Source organism: Rhincodon typus, chromosome 10 (genome assembly GCF_021869965.1).
Source record: "Rhincodon typus isolate 14 chromosome 10, sRhiTyp1.1, whole genome shotgun sequence".
Taxonomy (NCBI): Eukaryota; Metazoa; Chordata; class Chondrichthyes; order Orectolobiformes; family Rhincodontidae; genus Rhincodon; species Rhincodon typus.
This window is the reverse complement of record NC_063341.1, coordinates 6873369-6893025: the sequence shown is the minus strand read 5'-3', so window position 1 is coordinate 6893025 and position 19657 is coordinate 6873369. Positions and strand designations below refer to the sequence as shown.

The 19657-nt window shown below is 43.6% G+C and overlaps 1 protein-coding gene across 1 annotated transcript in view; it reads right to left on the bottom strand.

Annotated features, from left to right (window-relative positions):
* Positions 1-19657, bottom strand: part of si:ch211-267e7.3 (ADAMTS-like protein 2) — a 109414-nt gene that overhangs the window by 65782 nt on the left and 23975 nt on the right. Inside the window, exon 3 of the mRNA XM_048602316.1 lies at positions 2084-2159. Coding sequence (XP_048458273.1) covers positions 2084-2159 — 76 coding nt within the window. The remainder of the gene's footprint in view (positions 1-2083; positions 2160-19657) is intronic.

Genomic DNA, 19657 nt, shown 5'->3' with positions numbered 1-19657 from the left:
GAGGGATATGGAGAGTGTGAGAAAGTGATGCTGTTGGTTGATCAGTCATGATCTAGAATAACCAGTCAAGTTCGATGGGCTGAATAGCCTACCCCTGCCCCTTTGTTTCTCTGTTCCTACGCACTGTAGAAAACTCATCCAGGCTGTTTCGACAGCTACTTCTAAACCCAAGACCACTGCCAACTAGAACAATAAGGTCAATGCTTTGTGCGTGGGAAATCATGTCTCACAAACATGATTGAGTTTTTGAGGATGTAACCAAAAAGATGAATGAGGGCAGAGCGATAGATGTTGTCTACATGGACTTTAGTAAAGCCTCTGACAAGGTTCCGCATGGCAGACTAATTAGTAAAGTTAGATCACATGGGATTCAGGGAGACCTTGCCAATAGATACAAAATTAGCTTGATGGTTGAAGACAGAGGGTGGGTGGAGGGTTGTTTTTCAGACTGGAGGCCTGTGACCAGCAGAGCTCCCCAGGGATCGGTGCTGGGTCCACTTTTGTTTGTAATTTATATAAACAATTTGGATGAGAATTTAGGAGGCATGATTAGTAAATTTGCAGATGACACCAAAATTGGTGGTATAGTCGATAGTGAAGAAGGTTATCTAAGATTAATCTTGATCAATTGGACCAATATACCGAGGAATAGCAGATGGAGTTTAATTTGGATAAATCCAACATATTGCACTTTGATAAAACAAACAACGGCAGCACTTACACAGTTAATGGTAAGGCCCTAGGCGGTGCTGTTGAACAGAGAAACCCAGGGCGCTCCGGTACATAATTCTTTGAAAGTTGCATCATAGGTAGTTACGGTAGTTAAGAAGGCACTTAGCATGCTTGCCTTCATTGCTCAGACCATTGAGTATAGGAGTTGGGACATCATGTAGAGGTTGTATAGGGCATTGGTGGGGCTACTTTTGGAGAATTGTGTACATTTCTGGTCACCCTGCCACAAGAAGGATATTATTAAACTGTAGAGGGCTCAGAAAAGATTTACCAGGATGTTGCCAAGACTGTAGGGTTTGAGTTATCAGGAGAGACTGGATAGGCTGGGAATATTTTCACTGGAGCACAGGAGGTTGAGGGATGACCTTATAGAGGTTTATAAAATCATGACGGACATGGTTAAGGTTATTAGCAAAGATCTTTTCCCTAGGGTGGGCGAGTTCTGAACTAGAGGGAATATTTTTAAGGTGAAAGGAGAAATATTTAAAGGGACCAGAGGGTGGTTCATACATGGAATGAACTGCCAGAGGAAGTGATACTTGCAACATTTGAAAGACATTTGGATAGGTACGTGAATAGGAAAGGTTTAGAGGGATAATGGGCCAAATGTAGGCAAGTGGGACTAGTTTAGTTTGGGAAACTTGGTCAGCATGGACGAGTTGGACCGAAGGATCTGTTTCCGTACTGTGTGACTCTACATACATGGGAGCACCACAACTTGCAAATTCCCTTCCAAGCCACACACGATCTTTACTTGGAAACATTTTGCCATTCCTTCGCTGTCACTGTGCCAAAATTCTGGAAACTCCCTTCTTAACAGCACTGTGAGTTTACCTACACCTCAAAGACTCCAGCGATACATAAATACAGCTCGCCATCACCTTCTCTAGGGCAGTAGGGATTGGGCAATAATTACTGACCTGGCCAGCAACGTCCAGTTTTCATAATTTTATAGAGAAAACCTTCTGATTCAAAGAAGTACGTGCTACCAGTTGTGCCAAAGCTGACAGGAGGATGGTATGGTACTATGCGGTGCATACCATTCTGCAGTGGCAAAGGCAAAGTTTCTAACCCTTGAATCTTAGTTGTTGTTTATAAAGTATTGGGCAGGTAAAGGGAAGAACCAATTTGTTGGCAACACATGGTTCATTTAAAGTGAGGTCAGCGACTGTTAGACCAGGTAGAATCCCAAAGAAAAATCCAATGATGACCATAGACAAACTCAATGAAGGAGAAGCATTGAATACCTGGTGTTGTTTGTGGCTGAGTTTGTACCAAAGGAACAAGAATGAGGAGGGAAGAAAGAGAACAGATAAAATAGACTTTGAGACAAAGAAGTAGAAAAATTTACCTGGTTCTGGCATAAGTGGTAGCGCCGAGGTGATCCAGTGCAAAAGGTGCCATTTTTGTTTTGTGAAATTATACGTCTGCAAAACAAAAAAGCCATGTTTCAATAAAAATGCTGCATGGTTAAATCCAATTTAACAGCTCAAACCAAGTTATAAACATTATCTCATATAACTGGAATACAGCAATTCACTATCTAATGGAAGGTCTCGAAACTGAAACATGAACACTTTCTGCACTGATGCTGTTTGAGCTGTTGAGTATTTCAAGCATTTTCTGTTTAAATGCAATTTTGTATTTTTGAAACGTATTTGGAAATTGACCAAAGTAATGCCCATCACATAGGAAATCCGTTCAATGAATTAAGCAACGCGGAACAAAATCCTACTCTTTCTGAAATAGTTGCATATGTAAACTCCCAATGCATGTCTTTCTCAGAAAGACCTATTGCTGCATCAGGAACTGAAGCTTAGTTGAGGAATCATGACTGAAAGAGGAGCCCATTTGCTGGAATGCTCTTCTTTTTCGTTTCCTAATGATGACTCAGTTCAATCCAATTGGCCACAATTCAATTGTGCATCCCAACATGCTAATTTTAGTGATCCAGCCCAACTCACTCTCTATGCTCACTTAACCTCCCTTTAGGTGTCTGAGCACAACACCTCTCCATGCTTCAGTTTCCAAAGACAGCATTTCAATAAGAAAGAGGAGAACTTGCATTTTTATATAGCACCTTGAATTCGCTCCCAAAATTTCCCATTACATTTTAAGCGAATGAAATACCTTTAAAGTGTTACACCATTGGTAAGCCACAGCCCACAGTCAATATGCATACAGCAAGATTATACAACAAGAAGACTGGCAGTGCTGGTACTTGTCCAGAGATAAAAAGAGAACTCCCTTAACATCTTCAAACAGAGCCATGACAATTTTGATACAGCTCAGACATCCTTCACCCATTTATCCAAAAACTGAAAAGTCCTGAAAACCAAAGTTTTTCCAAATGCCCCAAACTCAGTCAGTTCGAGCCCTTCGGAAGAAACTTCATTTTTAGATCTGTTTGGGTCTATTTGGATGAAGCAAAGTTTTTCCCAAAGGCATGAACGGATCCAAACGTACCCAAATGGACCCACAGTGGACCTCAGTGTGTCTTGGGAAATGCAAGTCTTTTGGCAATTGTTTTATGCATGATTCTTCTCTTCTGTAAATCGTCATTTATACACAGCCACGCACACAATGCACACACACTGCAGTCGGCAGAACTTGATGGACCCCAGAAAATTGCAAGATTCAAAATCCATTTCTTTCATCAATGAATCTGACGCACATTCTGTTCTTTGCATTTCCTTAATGTAAAATCTTTAAAATTCATTGAAGTTCAATAAGTCATGAATTCAAACTATGACCTTCATTTCAACCCTATTTGCTGAGTTAGAACAAGTGATTAAAACTGTGCAAATCTATTTACTACCTTGTATCTGAAAATCAAAACTATTCTTCATCCAAGAAACAGTAGGCCCCAAGTTTTCAGATAAAAGATACCAAACCTGTATTCATCTGAACAAGCAAATGAGGCCTCTGTATGATACTGCCTCTAAGTGGCAACATGGCCAGCTAAGTGATGTGCTCAATTTGGGGCTTGAACCCACAATCCACTGATTAAGAGGCAAACTTCCTCCTGCTGAGATAAACTTACATTCGCTGAGTAGCACAGCTGAACACCACAAATCCACAACATCACACGCCCCCAAGTGCTTCCCACCTTATGCATATCCGGCTGCCCTAAATATTCCCTGATCCCACTGTTTAAGTCAACTACTCTCCATCCAATCACTTCACACGGGACCTCCCAAGTATGCTACCATGTACGCCTGTTCAGCCTGCTTCATTCAATCCCCTTCCATTCTAGCCAGCTACGTGGTGTACTTCGTGTTCCCTTTGAATCCAAGAGCTTCCCAGCCCAGCCTTTTACTCAATTTGAGCTTTTCCATCAACCACAAGTACTCTCTGTGCTGTGGATTACTAAAGAGTAAGAAATGAAAGGAAAAAGCAAGAGATGGAGATCTGCTGCCAACCCGATTTTCCTAATCCACCTGCATGTTGAAGTCTCCCATGATGATTGTAATAGTGTTTTTCTAACATGCCTTTTCTATCTCCTGATTTATTTTCTTCCCCACATCCTGACTACAGCTAGGAGGCCTGTACACAACTCCCATCAGGGTCTTTTCTCCTTTGCAGTTCTTCAACTCTATCCGCACAGATTCTATGCCTTCCAAATCTAAATCACATCTTGCTCCCGATTTAATTTAATTTTTGCTATCAAGCCATTCCCTGCCCTTGTGTCGGTCCTTTTGATAGGACTATCCCTGGATATTTAGTTCCCAGCCCTGATCCCCTTGCAGCCACGTCTCTGTGATACCCACAACATCATACCTGCCAGTTTCAATCTGCACCGAAAACTCATTAACCGTGTTTGGTACACTGCGTGCATTTAAGAACAACACCCTCAGCTCTACATTGACATCGCTTTTTCTCAGAATTGTCCCCTTACCTTCTGTGCCTGAAGTTAGATTCCTGACCCTATCCACACTCTCTGTCCTATTACTTGTTCTGGAAACGTTAAAAACGCTTTCCTGAGCCCTCCCTGCACCTTTGACTCTACATAATTTCCATGCAACTGAACTCACCCACCCCACTAGTCTGCTAGTGGGAAGCCATTTTAAATCAAATGTAGTCCTCCAGGTACTAGAGTGGACCTCCTTGCCTGCTGGAAAATACCAGATAGCCTCTGACCAATGACATTAATCCAAATTTAAGGGTTACAGGGATATGGTAGAGGGGTAGGCCTGTGTGGGATGCTCTTCGGAGGATCAGTGTGGACTCGATAGGCCGAATGGCCTGTTTCCATAATGTGGCGATTCTATGATTCTAAAGTCCCAGTCATTTGCTACATGTATGAGGCTTCACGAGTCCATAGTTTGAATCAGGACAATTTTCATTTTACAAGCCAAACAAAGCAAACATTAAATATCATCTTAGATAAGCATTTATATTCTAAAAGCCAAAGTCAAAATTTGTTAAACGTGAATTAATAAGCAAATCGCTGTTGATTGTAAATTATAAATTGCATATTAAAAGGCAAGGAGATAGATCTTTGAAATTGCCTCTGCAGTCTACTCAGCATTTAGGTCAGCAAATTCAGTCACAACATCTTTCAAATTCTACCTTCCTCACAAAGAGTTTCAGCTCCTCTGTTTCTCTGATGTAGCTCGATTTACAGCCGACAGCAGTGCATAACCAACCTGGATAAAGTCTTCACTAAAAATAGCACAGCATTAAATGTAGGGCAACCCAGGTGTGGTCTTCACTAAAAATGCCACAAGTCTGTAGCACGGTACAGCACGGTGACTCAGTAGCTGGCACCACTGCCTCGCAGTGCCAGGGACCTGGGTTCAATTCTGGACTTGGATGGCTATCTGTGTGGAGTCTGCACATTCTCTGTGTTGGGTTTCCACTGGGTGCCGGAGTTTCCTCCCACAGTCCAAGATGTGCAGGTGAGGTGGATTGGCCATGCTAAATTGCCCATGGTGTTCAGGGATGTGCAGGCTAGGTGGATCAACCATGGGAAGTGAGGGGTTATGGGGATCAGGTGGATTTGGATGAGAATCCCTTCGGAGGATTGGTGTGCAGTGTGCCCACTGCATCAAAATCAAGGTCATATGGAATGAACAGGGAAGAGGTATCAATTGGGACACATGCATTTCATGCTCAGGGACTGCAGAACTTTATCAGATTCAAAGTACTTGCTCAATGAACTTCTTGTCTCGGTGTTAAGGGGTGAAGGTATTCATTCTGATATACTGGTATCTGGATGTGAGGAATGTGAGGGACAAAGACTAAACTCTTCACAAAAAGAAATAAAGATTAGATCCAGAGCAGTCACTGTGGCGTCCCTGTTCCTCTGTTTGCATCAACCACCTTTTTTAGGAAAATCCCATGGAGGTCACAAAACGCGGGGAGTTCCCATTCTTTTTGAATGTTTGCACATGGACTGCAGCAGTTCAAGAAGGCAGCTCACTATCACCTTCTCAACAGCAGCTAGGAAGAGGCAATGAATGGTGGTCCAGCCACCAACACCCTTGTCCTGTGAGATATCGAAAGAAACTCAGGTATTTAATGAGCTTGATCTCAAAGTTAAAGTGGAAGTTTGTTCCTTCAACTCAGTTATTCATCATTCTGTGCAGGATACAAAGAGGCTGACTGCTTCATTGAAGGACCTGGCCATTCAGATTGGGCCTGAATCCATGCTACAGAAGACATGCATCCAGAATATTGTCAATTCTTTCATTATGCTCGTTGTTCAGGACAGCAACTTACATTTCTTAGATATAATGCAGTGTGGAGCTGGAGGAACACAACGGCCAGGCAGCATCAGAAGAGCAGAGCAGGAAAGTTGACGTTTCAGGTCAACTTTCCTGCTTCTTTGATGTTGCCTGGCCTGCTGTGTTCCTCCAGCTCCACACTGTGTTATCTCTGACTCCAGCATCTGTAGTTCTTACTATCTCTGAGTGAGTTGTAACTTACATTTCATGTTTCGCTATGCAAAGATGATAAAGACAGTGAATTGGGCAAAGAAGCAGTGCAAAATTAGCGAGTCTGGGGGAAGAATAAGTCCGAAAGGGTTTGGTAAAGCCTTGCAAAAGCAGCTTAAGGACAATGCAGAGGCTTTAGAGAGGGAGTTCCAGAGCACATAGCCATGACAAGCAATAACATTTTTACTGAGGAACTTGCTCTCTTCAGGGGACTTCGGAGAAATGGGAAGGCCGGGGGATACATGTTAACCCAGCAGAGAGGAGAGACCAGTGCGGGATACACCGTCACAACCACCTTAAACTCGCCTGAAGAGCGAGAGAAGTGCATCCAAAATTCTTGCCTTTCTCACATCCCTGATTTTCATTGGTCCACTATTGGCAGACCAATGCCATTGTAGCGACAGATGGCTCAGCCTGCAATGGGAAGTGAGCAGATTCCCACGAACAGGGAAAGTGTTTGGGGACAGGTGGGGGGGGGGGGGGGGGAAGTGCCCACGGTGGGGAGCCTTTCCCGGGATAGCAGACTGAATCCGCTCGGGTTCTGAAAACTGAGTGCAAGGTCAGGAGTCAGAGCACAATGGCAGAGGAGGAAGTGAACTTTCACCTCGGCCTTTTACACATGAAAAGCACAGACAGGGAGCCTTTATCAGCAAGAGGTCCCAAGCGGCTCACTCACTGTGAACAAGTCACACCATCTGAGCAGCTTTCCTTTGAAGTCACACCAAACGCTTTTCAGAATAAAAACGACAATTTGCATTAAGCCTCCGTGTGAATATCAGAGGAATTCCCACGCTGCATCCTGTCCTGATAGACAGAAAAAACACTCCATCCAACACCCCTTTTTATTTAGTCTTTGCATTTAAATAACAGGCTGAATGATGATGAGACGTCTTGTGTGTCTTCAGGAAATAGACTTGGAGGAAAGAGATTAACCCATGACCTGGACGTCTGTGGACTGTTTTAACTTCTGCTAATATGCCGGCAGTCCTGCTGTTGTTTCATTTTGTACAATCCTGTTGTGTTTTTTTTTACAAAAAAGTGATCCCATCAGGTCCTCCCTCACCGTAGGGGTCTGTCTTAAATACACTGTTCAGGTTACTCAAGTAAAAATACACAGCACAGCAAATCATATTGAAATAATCTAGAAAAAAACACAGACATGTTTGAATGGCTTGTTTTACCATCACCCTGAGCACATCTCGTCTGGATGCTCTTAGCAGCTGTCCTTGACCTCTACAAAATGGAGTTTTGCTTCTCTCCAGTGAATGAGATACATGTCCCAGGGGAGCTAGCTGATGGTAAAAGACAAAGTCAATTGTAAACGGTGGCTCATTGGTTAGCACTGTTGCCTCACAGCACCAGAGACCCGGGTTCAATTCCATCCTCAGGCAACTGTCTGTGTAGAGTTTGCACATCCTCCCCGTGTTTGTGTGGGTTTGCTCCAGTTTCCTCCCACAGTCCAAAGATGTGTAGGGTAGGTGGATTGGCCATGTTAAATTGCCCACAGTGCTCAGGGATGTGTAGATTAGGTGGGTTATGAGGGGTAGGTCTGGGTGGGATGCTCTGAGGATTGGTGCGGACTTGTTGGGCCAAAGGGCCTGTTTCCACACTGTAGGGATTCCATGATCTAAACCTTATCCTATTTTCCAGTGATCAATACTGGATGCCAGTATGCAGGAGATGCAGAATCCAAAGTAGTTTTGTACCTCTCAGACTTATTTTCAATTCTTTCATGAGAAATGGGCATCTTTGGATAGGCCAACATTTGTTGACCATTCCTAATGCCCAAAGAGGCTAGTGATGAGCTTGTTGGACCATTGCAGTCCACTAGGTGCATGTCCACCTGCAATGTTGTTGGAAAGGATGCTTTAGAAATTTGACCCAGCAACAGTGAAGGAAACCTAGTATCATTCCAGGTTGGGATGGCATCTGGCTTGCAGGGAAACTTACAGGTGGTGGTGTTCCCATCCGTCTGCCTGCCTATGTCCTTCTTGGTGGTAGATTCATGAATTGAAAGGTGCTGTCAAAGCAGGGTCAATGAGTTGCTGCAGTGCATCTTGTAGATGGCACATACTACAGCCACTGTGCATCGGTGATGGAGTACATGACTATTTAAGCTAACGGATAGGATGCTGATCAAGCATTGTCCTGGATGGTATAAAGCTTCTTTTCTTCTGTCGAAGCTGCACAATTCCAGACAAGCAGAAAATATTCCATTACACTCCTGACATGTGCACAGTAGCTGGTGAGACAGGCTTTTGGGAGTCAGGATGTGAGGTGCTTAACCTCATAATTCACATTCTCTGACCTACTTTTGCAGACACAATATTTATATGCTTGACATCATGCCTCACTCAAGTAACTGGAAATGAAAGCCTGCTAATCCTGGAGTTGTCAAATAAAGTTTAAGATTTTAAAACAGTATGAAAATTTCCCCAATTTACCTATCTTTTTAAGCCCAGGACCAGGTTTCTGTACTTATCAAAGAGTTACTTTTCATTATAAATAAATACTCTAGTTACAGATACACAATTATGAACTGTTGACATATAATTCTACTGGTTAAATCTCTCCTCCTCTTATAAAACTTCCCTACACGTACAAACAGATAAGCATACACAAAAAAGCACACTGGTATCACAAACAAAGAGAAAAACTGTGAAGTCAGTACAATGCACTCTTGTCCACAGGGTTCACTGAGATGATCCTCTTTGCTTGTCAAGATATTTGACTCGCTTGCTGGAGGCATAGGGTGACTGGCTCACAACTTAAAATGTCTCTGACTTATTGGTCAAAAGCCACCGCTTACAGCCAGTGATGAGGGATATAAATTGGTTTTCTTCAGGCTTGAGGGGTGTTTACAGCAAAGGAAAGATTTCCTTCCTTCCTTTCTGGAAATCCAATGGCTTTTGCCCAGACATCTGCAGCTGTTCAGCTCCCTGAGAGCCAATTACATAGTTGTTGGTCAGCAGCAGGCCTTTGTTATCGATTATTGATCACCATACCAAAGACCAAATCAATCAGCCTCTGGATGCCAGCCATATCTCACCTTGTACGCACTCTGAATCCAGCTCGTCTATAATCCTTCCCCACTGCTTAAACAAACAGCAGTGTAAACAGCACTCACGATGAATGTCAGGTGACTTGCTTTTATAAAGAACAGCATTCCTTTCCATGACCTTTGGTTTTTTAAAACAGTTCTTTACCCACTTCAATCAAAAATCAACAGTACCAAAAAGTAAAAGGATATAGATTTTACATTGATCCAACTAACTTTCTGGTCAATGGCAATCCCTCAGGATGTTGTCATATGACACCAGGTTGTAGTCCAACAGGTTTACTTGAAATCACAAGCTTTCAGAGCGCTGCTGCTTCGTCAAGTAAAGTGATCACTTGTAAAGCTTGTGACTTCAAATAAACCTGTTGGACTGTAACCTGGTGGTGGTGTGATTTCTGAATTTGTCCATCCCAGTCCAACACTGGCACCTCCACCTCAAGATATTAACAGTAAAGGTTTCAGTGATGGTGATGTCAAGGAATATCAAAAGATTAGATTCTCTTTTGCCTGGCACAAGCCTAAACGTTGTCCAGGACTGAGGCTCCAAAACCTTGTGCTGTCAAATGAACCTGTTCAACCATAACCTGGTGTCGTGTGATTTCTGACCCTGTTTCATGGGGACAGAGATGCTTCAGTATCTGAGGCATCGTGAGTGGTGCTGAATACTGTGCCATCAGTGAACCTACCTGATTCCATTGCACAGTTGTGGGCACCACATTATACAAAAGATATGAATGCATCGGAGAGAGTGCAGAAGCCATTTACAAGAACGGCTCCGGGAAGGACAAACTTCAGTTGGACTGTTCACCTTGCAGAGAAGAAGACTCCCCCTCTCAATCAATCCCACAGATTTAAATGTTTAGACACACTAGAGGGCACTACAATTTGAATTACAGGTAACCAAGGTCTACACGCGAGCACCTAATATAAAGATGTCAAATCAACATGCCTCTCCAGATAACACAGTTTCATGTACATGATAACAGAAATGTTACCTGCTCTCCCTAAACAGCAGCTTTTTTTTAAACTCATACAAAGGTTATTGGCATCGCCAGCAAGATAAGGATTTACTGATCATTCCTAACTACCTCTGAAAAGATGGCAGTGAGCCACCTTCTTAAGCCCCTACAGTCCACGTGCTGTGGGAACACCTACAGTGCTGTTAGAATCACATGACCACAGCAATGTTCCAGTGCAGAAAGAGGCCATTCAGCTCATCATGCCCATATTGGTTCTATTACCTAGTGTCAATCTCCTGCCTTTTCCCCGCATCCCAGCACACCGTTTCTATCGAAATAATCCTCAATTGAACCCGCTTCCACCATATTTCCAAGCAATCCATTCTGCTTGATGTGTGGAAAAAAGCTTACTCTCACGTCTATGCCCCCCTCATTCTTTTTTCTTTTATGAGCAGGAACATCTTCTCCCTATTTACTCCATCCAGCCCACTCATGATTTTGAAAATCTCCACCAAATCCTCTCTCAGCCTTTTTCTCTGCAAGAAAGAACAGTCCCGGCTTCTTCAACCCATCCTCCTTTCTCCTTCCTGGACCCATTCTTGTATATCGCTTCAGCAATCTCTCCGATGCATTCACATCTCTCCTATGTTGTGGCGCCCACAACTGCACATAATAGTCCAGCTCGGATTTACTAAGTGTCTTGTACACCCCTTTTCTTGAGTGCTCTTGTACCACTTGTAAGGAGTTTTAGGAGTTTGATGATGATGGAGGAATGGTCAATAAGCAGGGGTCAAAGCAAGTTTCCTTTTACAAGAGCTACTGTTTGAGGTTTTCATGAAGGATTTTTTTTTTCCTGATTTTTGGTTGCTGCTATTTTTCAGGGGCTCCTTATATCCAGAACTGTTCTCAAAGCTTGTCATTCCTAACAATATTGCCGTGGCTGGATGTATCTGTGATAGTGAGGGTGAAGTGAATTAGGTTTGTCCTGCAAGTTGTTTCCCTCACAATCGGCCCGAAACAGGCAGATATGTTTTTCAGGACTCCGTCAGCTCGGACAGTAGTGGTGTTACCAAACCATGCTTGATGAAGAGCATTGAAGTCACCCACCCAGAGTACGTTCTGTGCTCTTGTCACCCACAGTGCCTCTTCCAACCGGTGCTCAATGGGAAGGGGTGCTGATGCATCAGCTGACAGTGGACGCAGATGGTAACAACCAGGAAAATTCCACGCCCGTGTTTAACCTCTCTCTGGAAAAAAAGAATCTTGATCTCTCTCTCTCCTTGCAAACTCCTGCCCATCTTTATTTGGAACTTGCTTTGAATCCTTCCAATCAGGTTTCAGTCCCTGTCCCAGGCCTTCTCAAAGACACAAACGGCATCCTATGTAACTGCAACAAAGGTGAACTCTCCCTCCTGATCCTACTGGGCCTGTCTGCAAATTCTGACACAGCTGACCACACCATCCCCTCCATTGCCATCCAGTGGGTTGTACTGCTCTCACACGATGGCTGACCGAATGAAGCCAGAGTATCACCTGCAATGGTTTCTCTTCCTGCTCCCTAAACTTTAACACTGGCATTCCCAAGGATCTACCCTCGGTGCTTCCCATTTCTCCACCTCCATGCTGCACCTCAGCAATATCTTTCGACAGTGTGGTGTTAGTTTTCACAAGTGACAACACCCAGCTCAATAATTCCACTTGTTGCTAAATGATCGGACTGCTCATCTGACACCTTGTACTGAGTGAGCAGAAATTTCCTTTAATGAAATACAGGGTGGTCTGAGGCCATTGTTGACTGTGCCTATGCCAAACTCTGTTCCTTAGCAACCAACTTCATCAACTTCCTCTCCTCAGCAACTGTTTGAGATTAAGTCAGTTTGTTCACAACACTGATATCATATTTCACTCAGTGTTGAGTTTCCGAACCCATATTTATGCCTCCATTAGGGCCACCTATTTCCTCGTCTGTTATATCACCCCAGTTTTGTCCCTGTCTCTAATCACATGCTGCTGAAGCTCATTAATGTCTACATCACCTCCACACTTGAATATTCCATCATATACCTGCCTGCTTTTCCACATTCTACCCTTCATAAACTTGAGGTCATCCAAACCTTTGGTACCTGTCTTAAACCACAGCAAGTCCCATTGCCCCACCACGTCAATGCTCACTGACGTATACTGGCTCTCATTCAAGCAACATCTTGATTCTAAAGCTCTTATCCTGGTTTACAAACTCCTCCAGTGCCTTATACACCCATCTCCCATCACTGTAATCTCCTCCAGACCACAACTCAAAATCGATCTTCATTCCTCCAATTGTGCATCTCAGATTTGAATTGCTTCACTGGTATTAATCTTGCTCATCGCTAGCTAGGCTCCAAATCAGGAATTCTCTGTCAATGCTTCTCCACCTCTCCACCTTGCTTTCCACCTTCCAGAAATTCCTTATAATCTACTCTTTTACCAAGCGCTTGGTCATCTGAGCAAAGATCTCCTTGTGTGGCCTGATGTCACATTTTATACTGCTCCTGTGAATCACCTTGGGAATGTTTCGTTAGGTTAATGGCATTATATAAATATAAATTGTTGAATGGGCAAATATCAGCAGGATTCTGAACATGTATTGTGAATGCCTTGCTCTGAGATGCTGCTTCCACCTTTCAAATTCACGAGCAACCTGCTCCTCAAAAAACCTCACTTTGCTCATGATGACCTCATGAACTACCAACTTCTCTTCATCCCAGAATTTGTTAAATGGGTTATCACCTCCTGTAATACCATGTGTGAGCCTCTCCAGTTTGGGTCCTGGCAAACTTGCCTCTTGCCACAGCACGGGAATAGCCCCTTCCAAAGACATAAATTACATACCAGGCAATGGTTACTGTGTGAACTATCCCTCCATCCCTGCTTTGCAAAAGTTTCTACGGCCAAGCACACCGTCCCCCTGTAAACCCTCTCCCCTGTTGTCCAGCTCATTGGGACTACCAAGTTACCAAGGACATGAAGTGTCAGCTATGCAGTGAGGGAATATAGCCATGTGTAGGCAGTCAGATCAATGGCTGACTCACAGTCAGCGTCCCACAGCACTGCAGAGAAAACATCCCTGCTCATTTGCTTCTGCTGCGGCCTGCTTACGGTTAAATTGTTAAATGCAAATTCACAGCGGTATTTGAGCTCACAACCTCTGGACCGGATAACCATTCAGGAGTCCTCCAAATGCAGAGGGAGAGAGGGGAAGAACAAAAGTGACAGAAAGCTGTAAATTTGAGACCAGCAGTGACAACGGCTATTCACAATCCATTGCAAGCAATGACACACCAGAGAGAAATTAATATCCCATTAGAAGGATTCACCGTCTTCTATTTTTCCACGTAAATATAGCAACGGCAATTCCAAGAATTCCACCCCTTGCACAGGTTGTGTTGATAAATCAAAACCAGATCTGGCTCAGGCAGTAATCCCACTCTGCTGCTCTTCAAAGCACCGCAGCCATTCAAGCAGCAGTTTTCAAGCATCGGGTTACAGACTCGGGTCACTGACTGGCGTGGGGCATGTCCTACCGCTGGATGATAAGAGTGTGAGCAGAATGAAACAAGACACAGTATTAGCTGATCAAACACGCCACAAAAAGTCTTCCAAGTTTCAGTGCCTGAGGAACAGTGGATCAGCAGAGGCCACATTCTGAACAGGAAATTCATTCCATTTGGACCCTCAATACTGCCTAAAACATTGGCCCACCAGGAGATATTCTAAACACTCATTCTTCAATAATTATTGCCGTGGTCGGCTGTTCTCCAGTCAGTAGTGTTCTCACCTCTCGAGGCTGTGAGTTCAAGTTCTTTGCACGGGGCACAGCAAGCTTAAATGGTTACAGAGAGTAATCAGGGAGTAATAATCAGGCCTGGGAGAATGAACAATATCACACTGATACTTGTGCCCTATTGCTGTACTGAGGGATATGCATTGTTTACCGATCTGCTAACTGCAAGACACTGCCTTACAAAACCAAACCAAAAATACTGCTGATGCCGAAAATCTCAAATAAGAACAGAAAATGGTGGGGGGAAAAATAACAGAGTATCTGGCAACACAGTGTGGAGCTGGAGGAACACAGCAGGCCAGGCAGCATCAGAGGAGCAGGAAAGCTGACATTTCGGGTCGGGACCCTTTGTCAGAAATGCTGCTCCTCTGATGCTGCCCGGCCTGCTGTGTTCCTGCCACTGCACGCTGCGTTATCTCTGGCTCCAGCATTGGCAGTTCTTACTATCTCAGAGTATCTGGCAACATCTATGGAGAGAAAAACTGATAACGGTTCACACTGTGACCTTTCATCGCTGAAATGTAAAAATTCGGAGGAGGAGTAGGCCATTCAGCCCATTCAACAGAATCATTACTGATCCTCTACCTCAATGCCATACTCCCACTCTCTCCCAATATTCCTTGATGCCCTTAAAAGCTAAAAGTTTATCAACCTTTCCCTTAAATATGTTCGGTGACTTGACTTCCACAGCCTCCCCAGTACAGAGTCTGTCCCGCTGTGTTTGGATTTTATATATTTCATACCTCTCATTCTTCTGAATTCAAAAGAATACAGGCCTAAATGAACCTATCCGTCCTTGTGTGACAGTTCTGCTTGCTTGCTGCATCTGCCTTACGTTTGCCCACTCAGTCAACTTGTTTAAATCACCTTGAAGCCAACTTGTGTCGTCCTCACAACTCTCAATCTCATCCAGCTTTGTATCGTCAGCAAACTTGGAAATGTTGCTTTCAACTCCTTCATCAAGATCGTTTATATGTGTCATGGATAGCTGGGGCCCAAGTACTGATCCTTGTGGTACCCCATTAGTCACTGCCTACACCTGGAAAAAGAGCATTTATTCCCACTCTCTGAACCTTCCATCCATTGACTCCATCTATACTTCTCGCTGCCTCGGAAAGGCAGCCAACAAGACCCTCCCACCCAGTTACAATCTCTTCCAACCTCTTCTGTCAGGCAAAAGATACAAAATCTTAAACACATGTACAACAGATTCAAGAACGGGCTTCTTCCCCGCTGTTTTTAGACTTCTGAATGGACCTCTCAAACTTTAAATTTAATGTTGATCTCGCTCATTATGTATCTTCTCTATAGCCACAGCATTGTATTCTTCAATCTGTTCTATCAGCCTGGTGCACTTTGAATGGTAGGATCTGCCTGTACTGCACACAAAACAAAACTTTTCACTGTACCTTGGTACAAGTGACAATAATAAATCAAGTCAAATCAAATCCTTTGTGTTAGCCAATTCTCAATCCATGCCAATATATTACCCCCATCCCATGTGCTTCAACTTTAGCCCTAAATCTCTTAGGAGGGACCTTACTGAAAACCTTTTGAAAGTCCAAATATTCCACATCTACCTGGTTCTCCCTTTTCTATTCTACTCTAGTAGATTTGTTAAGCATGATTAGCCTTTCATAAACCCATACTGGCTTTGTCCATCCCCTCTCCCAATCAATGCTTTCCATGTGTTCTGTTATCGCTTCTTTTATAATCAACTCCATTATTTTCCCCACTACTCATGTTAGGCTAACTGGTGTGCATGTCCCTGTTTTATCTCTCCATCACCCCACTTCTTAATAGTGGGCTTACCCTTCAATCTGTAGGAACCACTCTACAGTCTGTGGATTTTCAGAAGATAACTACCAGTAGGCCAGGATGTATATTATCAGGCCCTGGTGATTTGTTAGCCTTTAATCTCATTAATTTCCGTAGCACCATTTTCTTACTAATACTGACTTCTGTCAACTCCACTCTGTCTCTTGGTTCCCTATAATTTTTGGGAGGTTACTCGAGCTGTCTTTTGTGAAGCCAGAACCAAATTATGTGATCAGTTCATCTGCCATTTCTTTGTTCCCTTTTATAACACAGCCAGCTTCTGACTGAAAAGGACGTATAGTTGTCTTTACTAATCTTCTTGTCTTCACTTATTTATAGAAGCTTTTACTGTCTGTTTCTATGGCTTCTCCGCTATAGGAAAGATGTTGTTAAATTTGCATCTTTAATTCACAAGGTTCTCTCTATCTGTTACACTATGAAGTTTTTATTTGCATGAAGATATGCATTATCCTGAACTCAGCTCTCTGATAAGTTTCTCCCCTGCTCCTCTTTGAGCTTCATTCATGTGTTTCTCTGCTTTATTGATGTCAGAGTCCATCATCATTAATATATTCATCTCGCATAACACTACATCTCCAGGCTTTTCTCTACTACTTCAGTTTACATCACTCGACAAATTATTTTAACTAATTACATTATCACTATTATCAACATCCCCACCCACCACTCGGGATCCAAGTCATCAAAAATCAAGATGATTTGGAACTTGCACTCATCACCTCAATGTGGTTTCTACACTAGGGCGATGGTTCACTAATGATTCCTGAAATTACTTGAATACCCAGAGATATCTGATGTAGTACAGTTGTCTCAGCCCTACATTGTACGATGATCAGACTCAATCCCTCTTCACCGGCTCAAGCAAAATCAATGCATTCCTGATTCTCCTGAACTTTCCTTCAGAAGTGCAAGCCATATACACAATCTTGTTTGTTCTGAGCAGAGGACTGTCGCCTCCTTTCGACTTTTTGACCTGCTGTCAAAATCAGCAGTATTTTTGCCTGGTGTCTCAAGTTAGACTACATCTGCTTTCTTCAGTGATCTTTTTCTATCTCCCTGACCTTTCCATGATTCTAAGGTTGCATCTCAATATGAGTATTTCTCACCTTTAGTCTTCTTCCCATGAATGAGTCTACCAGCGGGTATCCATTGTTTAATGGTATGGGCCCGTGAGTTAAGAATGTGAACGCTCAATTGGTGATCCTGGCCATTAAGAACTTTAAAGTTTTGATCGCTCTCCTTTCTTCTCCATTCACCTGAGGATGGAGTGGAGAGCTTATCACATGGCTGACTCCTGCCTTTGTGATGAACTACTTGAATTCCTGTTTTACAAATTGTTGTCCTTTATCCAAAACCATTTTCTCTTGAAACCAATGTTGCAAAACCTGGTTTCATGCTCTAATGACTGACTCTGCGGCAGTTGTACAGTTGCATCCAGCTGGAGTAGTCTTCCACCATGCTAAATGTATCTTCCCTCTGATGCTGAATTGCAAACCTTGGACAAGGTTTTCTGGAGAGCTGAAGATATTGATGTCTCTGTTGGAACAGCCTGTTGACAGCACATGGCTGACAAATCAATACATTCTCTATTTCCTTTTAAATACCTGCAAGTATACGGATTGTTGAGCATGAGCTCTGCATTTCGTGATCCCTAACTGTCCACTATGAAATCACTAGGATTTCCTCACTCATGGACTTTGGCATCACCAGCCTATGGTCATATACCATTTGGTCACCTACAACTATCCAATGATGCCTCTGTTCAGGATACTTCTTCAGAACCTGAGTCTGTCGAACAATATCTGGACCACATTTCCAAAGCTGTCTGGTGCTTGTGCACTCATCAGCGGCTTTGAACTGCCCAGATTGGCCTTCATGTTGTCTCTGTAGCTGGTAGTGTACTGGTTATTTCAAGAGAAAATTAATCCATCTCTTCAATGAGAATTAAGTCTTCATTATCAGCCTGATCCACCATTGTTCTGGGTAGTGTCTCAGCTGAAAAATGCGCCTTGCTTGCAGTGTGATTTCAATAGTTGAGCCGAACCTCTATTCTTAATGGTATTGTCGCTACTTCATTTGATCCAAGTAATTTGACTGGCATCCTACAGTGTGTTTTGACCAGGAATCTCAATCCCAGGAACTAATTCATGAAAGAATGAACTCATTTCCCCATGGAATGAGCCTGAGCCCTTGGATTACTCCTCCAGATACAATATCACTGCGCCACCATCCTGCCTTGCTATCTGACCTGTGCCTCAATGTTGTTCAGTAGTGCGTGACCTTTTCTTCTAGCAGTATAGAGGCATTTTGGCTCAGCATCAATCTGCAATGTTACTTTTGTTTGAGCTTTCCTAATCCTCTGAAAAGGCTTGAGAATTCTTTCCAAAATTCTCTTCCATTTTCTTCATCCACTCTCTGTCGGAGACCTAACTAGATACTTGCATTTTTACTTGGAAACAAAGGCCTGGATGTTTTGCTGGCAAATCAGTTGTTATTCCAATGCAGATAGGAATATGTTTGGCAGGCTCTGAAAGAATTGCCCTGGAATCCTCTGAAAGACCCTATAGTTACCTTACACCCAAACATCCCTTACATCCCCCACACCATCACCTAATACCCATTCCCCTGCTCCAACGCCTACCTTCCCCTCCACACCCCACTGCCACCAGTAGACACCACCCAACCCCCATCTCCATCCCACCCTCCATTAACTGACCCACTCCCCTCCCACCATCACCATTCTCTGCATCCAACCTCCCACTCTCCCCTCATTCGGCCCTCCCCCCATCTCCCCTCCCCCGGGCACCAGACCAGGTGCCACTCAATCCACTACCAGACACAATCCATCCCCTCACCACCCCTGCCAGACAACTGGACTCAACGTGACCCTCTCCCCAACCTCCACCACCTTCCACAACCAGCAGACCCAACACCCACCTTCTCCACCCATCCTGACCTATCCTAAACACTGCATTACTTACTTGGTCCCCTGCCCACATGGCACCCCTACACTGTTCCCACATGGCAACCTATCTAGTTGGCACCCTAATTACCTATACCCTACTGCCTATGCATCTGGAATCCTAGATCTGGTACCAAACACCTCCTTAGCGGGCATCCTACCCAAATAGCACAACACACATCTAGCACCCTACAATCTCAGCAGCCTAACATCGCACTTACATTATGTGCTTACCATTTGACAGCAGCCAGAACCTATAAATTTCAGGAAACTGCAGATGACTGTTGCAAAAAGACTGGTTGTCTTCCTCTGATAGTTCTACATTGCAAAACAACTGCCCAAATG